This window comes from Gymnoscopelus braueri, assembly GCF_963280865.1.
Source record: "Gymnoscopelus braueri genome assembly, chromosome: 15".
NCBI lineage: Eukaryota > Metazoa > Chordata > Actinopteri > Myctophiformes > Myctophidae > Gymnoscopelus > Gymnoscopelus braueri.
In genome coordinates, this window is record NC_137620.1 from 18,667,113 (window position 1) to 18,673,231 (window position 6,119).

Consider the following 6,119-nt stretch of genomic DNA (forward strand, 5'->3'; position numbering starts at 1 on the left):
ATCTCTGGTGGTGTAGTGCAGCAATACCAACTGCTTATCAATTTGGTAGGGAGGTTAAATGTGGGCTCGGGCAATTTGGCTGGCAAATGTCTTTTTTTCATTTTGAGTCCATTTGGAATCTGGATGTTTGTAAACAATTGTTATATAAGGGCATCTCTGTTCACAGCCTTCAACCACTTAAGCCCTATAGACTTTGTTGTTCGAATAATAGCGAAAATATCCAATTTAGAAGCTATAGTGTTCACGCTCTAGAAGGCATGTCACAATTTACGCAAAGCGGGAGGCTCCTCTCACCCCCTTTTTGTCATTCTAAAAAGGTTATTGTGGGTCATCTTATATATCCTTGTTGCCCAGGGTGACTATCGTCCTGGTTCAGTCCCTCACGATCTATAGCTGGCTGACCAGCTCATTCATTAGTGACTCGTAAACCAGGGCAAGGGGGCCCCCACTCAGAGCCTGTCCAGGCTGTGAGGACAGCCATGGGCTTGACTTTTACAACAATAGAAGTTCAAATGCTAAGCACTGCGCAGCAACCAGCAGCTGGTTCCTAACAACACCCAACATGTACCCTACACTTCGCCTATCACCAAAAAACAAGGCTTACGTCTTTCTCTTTGTGCTTGCTCAATATCCTTCACATTGTCATCCAGGAAAAGTGATTTGACAGTTTATTGCTTTAAATGTTGGCTGTGGTTTCTGGTTATTTGCATTTGGGGAAGCTGAGCACCCGTTTATGCGTCCATACAATCTAAAGCAGAATACACTAAAATATTAAACTGGGCATGAACAGCAGGTGTACAGTGTGTACAGTACCAGAAATAATAGTGAAGTTGAATAGCGTATGACTAATATGACAATTAAGCACTTAAGCCCTATGTGTGTACTTTATCATAATGGCAAATAGCAAAAATTGCAGATCTACAACCTTGTCGACAGAGGTTGACATGTTTTGAAAATTTAGGAATGTCCATCTACTGTATAACAACATATCCAAAATTCCAGGTTGAAAGTGGTAAACCCCATCTTAAAGCCGACAAAAAGAGAACTTGGTACATTGTAAGGTACGGTAAGAAACACAGCTTCAGCTAAAAGGATACATTATGGTGTGACATTACTGCCATGATTTTGTCAACTGGCATGATCACTAGGCACACCTACAGTATATCTACCACACCCATGATTAACGTTATTAACTGCAGGTATGTTGCTTACGTCACAATGTACCAAGGTCAGCCTCGCCCTTACATGATTCTCAACTTTTAGGTGGCAGCACAATTAGCCATAATTAACACACATACACGCTAAAAGACATACCTTATGACAATACACTGGTTCCTTGGTCCTGTAGCCAATCTACCCAGCATGGACTGATAGGCTCTAGTGGCCACAGCAAATATATGGGGTGGTAAGATGTTCTTTTCATGGCACTTATATCTTTCAGACACCTGCACGTTACACAAAAGAAATCCGAGATCAAAACAGTGACAGTCAAATCCGTACGTATGTGAAGCATTATTGTTGGACACAGATGGATCTATTCAATGTCAATGAGATAGGGTATGCAAGGTAGCATAGTGGGTATAGCAGGGTAAGCATAGTGGGTATAGCAGGGTAAGCATAGTGGGTATAGCAGGGTAGCATAGTGGGTATAGCAGGGTAAGCATAGTGGGTATAGCAGAGGTCTCAGGTACAGTACCCAATGTATCCTGTCCAAGTGCCCTTGAGCAAAACAACAAACCACTTCTGGTGATTACAATTTGTGAGTCGCTAGCTAAATGCCTACAATGTAAACAGTCAAAAATGCATTCAGCACTAAATCAGAAGATACTGTGCAAGCGCAAGGAAACTTTCTTAAATGCACTGAAAACGCTTAAAAAGGGGAATTTTGGACCACGGTTTTCTGACCTTTTCTATGATGTTATGATATCTTAGGATGAATGGTACAGTAGAAACATTGAATTTCCATCCCGGGTCCGCCCCAGCTTAAAACGTGCACCAATAGGCCTTGCGCTAGACTAGATTGTGTATTTTAATAGCTTTTTTTGGCAAAAAAAACTAAACAAAAAAAGAGTCTCTCTAGCGAGACTTCCGTTTTTTTTGCATAGTGCTCTGTTACTATGAACGTCAGATCTCACCCCAAAAAAAAGCTATTAAAATATGCGATCTTACGCAAGGCCTATTGGCGTACGCTTTAAGCTGTGGCGAACCCGGGATGGAGTTATGAAAATGTTCTACTGTACCATTCATCCTAAGATATCATCACATCATAGAAAAGGTAAGAAAACCATGGTCCAAAATTCCTGAATAGAAGAATACTTTGTGGACTGGATTCAGGTAGTGACCTGACCTGTCATTTCATTGTCGGTACATTTACATGCACACATTTACATGGTCCATTTAATCCGGTCTCATCCAGTTCAAGTCAACACTCCCTGGTTGCAATTGACCCAACTTGAAGGTCAATTTGGTGTGTACATAACGTGGTTGAACCTGCTCAATATTTTATTTGGACATATTTTCTAAATGTAGCTAAGGGTCTATGGTCAATTGGTCATAAAGAAAATTCGCTGTTCAGGTATGGTGAATGGCAAAAATTTTAGAGTGACTGTGCATAGAATTGCAAGAATTTTCACAAAATACTCCCAACCTTTTTTAGGGTTGGAACTTGGAATAGCTGTGTGCTGTATTATGCTTCCATACTGTAAGTACAAAGTAAGTAAAGCCAAGGTGTTGGTTATTTCAAACCCTGTAACAATCACACTAACCCTAACCTTACTATTTACAGTAACAAGAGTATTGTTTGCATGTAAACATAGTAATTGGGGCAGCTTTGACAGGGCAGTGATGATAAGAGGTCAAGACAGCTTAACTCCACATTACGGCGATGTGTCCCTCTGAAGCACTTACCTCTTTCTCATAGAGAGGTAGATATTTAAAGGGATTTATGGCCACCAAAATATCCCCAATGTAGGTCTGGAACAGACAGAAAAAAAGACCAACAGTGAGTCAGTTTACTAGGTGAAACTGTCTTAGTGACCAAATTGAACATACAGTGCCCTTGTATATAAACTAACCTCCGGCAAGAAATATCTGCTGATAAACCGGTTTGACAAACCGACAAGCTTTAAGAAACTTAAGACTGATCTGTATGAGTCAGTGAACAATAATAAAACTTTATTTTGCATAGGAATTCTCAACCCAGACATAAAACTTAAATAGTTTGTATTCAAGGAAACTTGATGTTCTGTGAAATAAGTCAAAGTCAATGTGAAATGACAATAGACCTTGTTTTACTTTATCTTCAAAGGTTATCAAATAATCTAACAGTGTGAGTATGGTCCTGACCTGCTCTACTGTTGATAATATAAATAGAATTGACTGACTGACTGAAGATAATGCCTCAATTCTAGAAGTTACTATTGTAAAAGTGACGTTGCATGGTGGATGTTCAAGGACAAACGGGCAGCAGAGTTTGTCTACACAGTGTTCTCAAGGGCCAATTGTTTTGTCTGAATTCAGGTAAAGGACATTTTTTTCACACTAGTGTACTGTGCTTGCTTTGTTGCTCAGGAGTAAAACTGTGGCAATAAAGCTAAAAGAGGTGCTAAAAATACTCCTGAACACAAGTTATTAAGTGGCAGCAAATCATTACAGCTATCTCATTCCAGGTTACTGTTGAATACAAACATAAACTTATGTTGATTGATTGATTGAATGAATACTTTATTAACAATTGCAAATAGTACGGTATTACAATGATTGCTAAAAAGGATAACTCAGAAAGCCCTATAGGGGCTTTGGGGCTCGTTTCCATTGTGGTCCTGTCAGTGTATTCAATTCACCGAGTAATATAAGAGCAGTGTAGACAATACAACAGTGTCACAATACAATGGTGGCAGTGGCTTGATTGGTAGTCAAGTGATCTCTGACATTTTATGGAACATGTCAGATAAATCATTTCGAAACCCACCGTTGTTCTGTTGTTGACAGAGGTGGGTAGAGAGGGGAGGGGTTGAACTAAATGACAGCAAAGCCACGTCTTAGAGTACTTAGCCATGTCATGTTTCAGGGCTAGAGTAGCCCATACTTGTGTGTTGTTCTTAAGACAAAGATTCCTTTCCACACCTTGGAACCGGGTTTGAGGTTATATCATGACATTTGAAAATAGCTGATCTACAAGCTCACAATGCTTGTGAGCTTGTAGATCTGCTATTTTCCAAAGATTTGTATACATTTTGAAAACTTGAAATGGGACATTCTGCATAAGGAGTCCTTTCTACTTTTTTTTTTACTTTAAGTACATTTTGATACAAATAGTTTTGTACTTTGACTCAAGTAAATTTTGACTTGTACTTGTAACAGAGTATTTCTACATTGCCGTATTGATACTTTTACTTAAGTAAAACAATCGAGTACTTTTCCCACTACTGGTCAGTGGGTTGTGCTTTCCATCGTTTTAAGGAAAACCCGACCACATGATGCTGACAAGACACAATGTCAGCGGAATATCTGATATACTATGAATAGTCAAGATAAACACATAGCCTATTATTGCTGCACAAGACCAGAGATGGAAATACTCACATGTTTTACTTAAGGAAAAGTATCAATACTGCAATGTAGGTCCGAATCAGAACGTCTGACACTATGGATGGCCACGTCAGAATAAAGCAGGGCATTTCATTTAATTCATACTTACATAGATGTGATCCTTCTTGAAACGCTGGCTTAACGACTCCAACAGACTGTTCTCATCCAAATCCGACAAAGTGGCCAAGTCGTCATGGAGAAATGCCTCCATTGCCGAATGCCGACAGTACTAATAATAAATACCAATAAAACTAAAACAATAAACTAACATACACACACACACCACCTGGACTTTTAAACAGCGTCCTGGGTTGTTGCTCTGTCGTGGAAATAAAGACAAACAGAGTCAGCACTTCTCATGGAGAGTGCTAAGTGCTGTGAAGTTGCATTTCCAGCGGAACCAACGCTGCTTATTAGCTACTGTGTGTCTTTCTGTCCAATCTGTCTGTCTCTCTCTCTCTTGGGAACACAACACAGAAGTTAGAAAGATCAGCCTCTTTTTTCTTTTCTCCACTGACTCCTCTCTCTCCTCCCCTTTCCTTTCTTCACTGAATAAATTAACCCCTTCCTCACCACGATGAGTAGGCCGAGTGCACCCACAGTTCAGGCAGTGTGACACCTCACCACCAGGCTGTTATATCAATGTACCATGTTGTAATAATATGTAATCTATGTATGCAACTAACACATGATACATTTAATTCTCATGTCATGTCAGTTTATTTATTTTTGCATATTTCAGTCAACAGTATATAGCTATAGTATTCTAAATATAAACTAGTGCGTTCAAGATTTTTTTTAAAAACCTAATAATTACAGATATACAAACAAACCCAGTTAACCCACACTATACATAAAAGGCATTTATTTTATTATGAACCACCACACCCATTCACACAATGCCACATTTATGATCCAGTCCACTCCACCCCCACATCTCACACAGGAAACAGCAATGCTGAGACACACACACACACACACACACACACACACACACACACACACACACACACACACACACACACACACACACACACACACACACACACACACACACACACACACGTTGTGATATAAATTATTTTACATATAAAGTATATACACAATAATGTCATGTAACCAATGTTTAAAACATCAATTAACCCATATTTTTAAGACAGAGGAGCAAATGTCGCGGCCACCATTTGAACCTTCAGAGAGCTGCTTTGCGCTATAGTCATGGAAATTAAATTGGGCCCCGATCTGAGGGGGCTCATCAGTTGAGTGAGGGGGCTGTGGACCCGAGGCCCCCACGTGATCGGCGCCCATGCACACACACACACACACACACACACACACACACACACACACACACACACACACACACACACACATCATGGCAGGACCTAATTTTCAATGTAGCCGAGACACGTACACGTACACGTACACGTACACACACGCGCACACACATGCACACACGCACGCACACGCACACACGCACGCACACACGCGCGCGCGCACACACACACACACTTTAAAAACACTTCTGG

At 40.3% G+C, this 6,119-nt stretch overlaps 1 protein-coding gene across 2 annotated transcripts in view; it reads right to left on the reverse strand.

Moving 5' to 3' along the window:
* The window catches only part of LOC308101757 (myosin-IIIb), a 31,916-nt gene extending 26,839 nt beyond the window's left edge, over positions 1–5,077 (reverse strand). For both annotated transcript variants that reach the window (XM_080451221.1, XM_080451220.1), the window contains exons 1-3: positions 4,700–5,077; positions 2,908–2,973; positions 1,315–1,445 (exon numbers count right to left, since the gene is read on the reverse strand). In XM_080451221.1, the coding sequence (XP_080307347.1) occupies positions 1,315–1,445; positions 2,908–2,973; positions 4,700–4,801 (299 nt within the window). In that variant the 5' untranslated portion in view covers positions 4,802–5,077. The remainder of the gene's footprint in view (positions 1–1,314; positions 1,446–2,907; positions 2,974–4,699) is intronic.
* Positions 5,078–6,119: the final 1,042 nt, after the last annotated feature.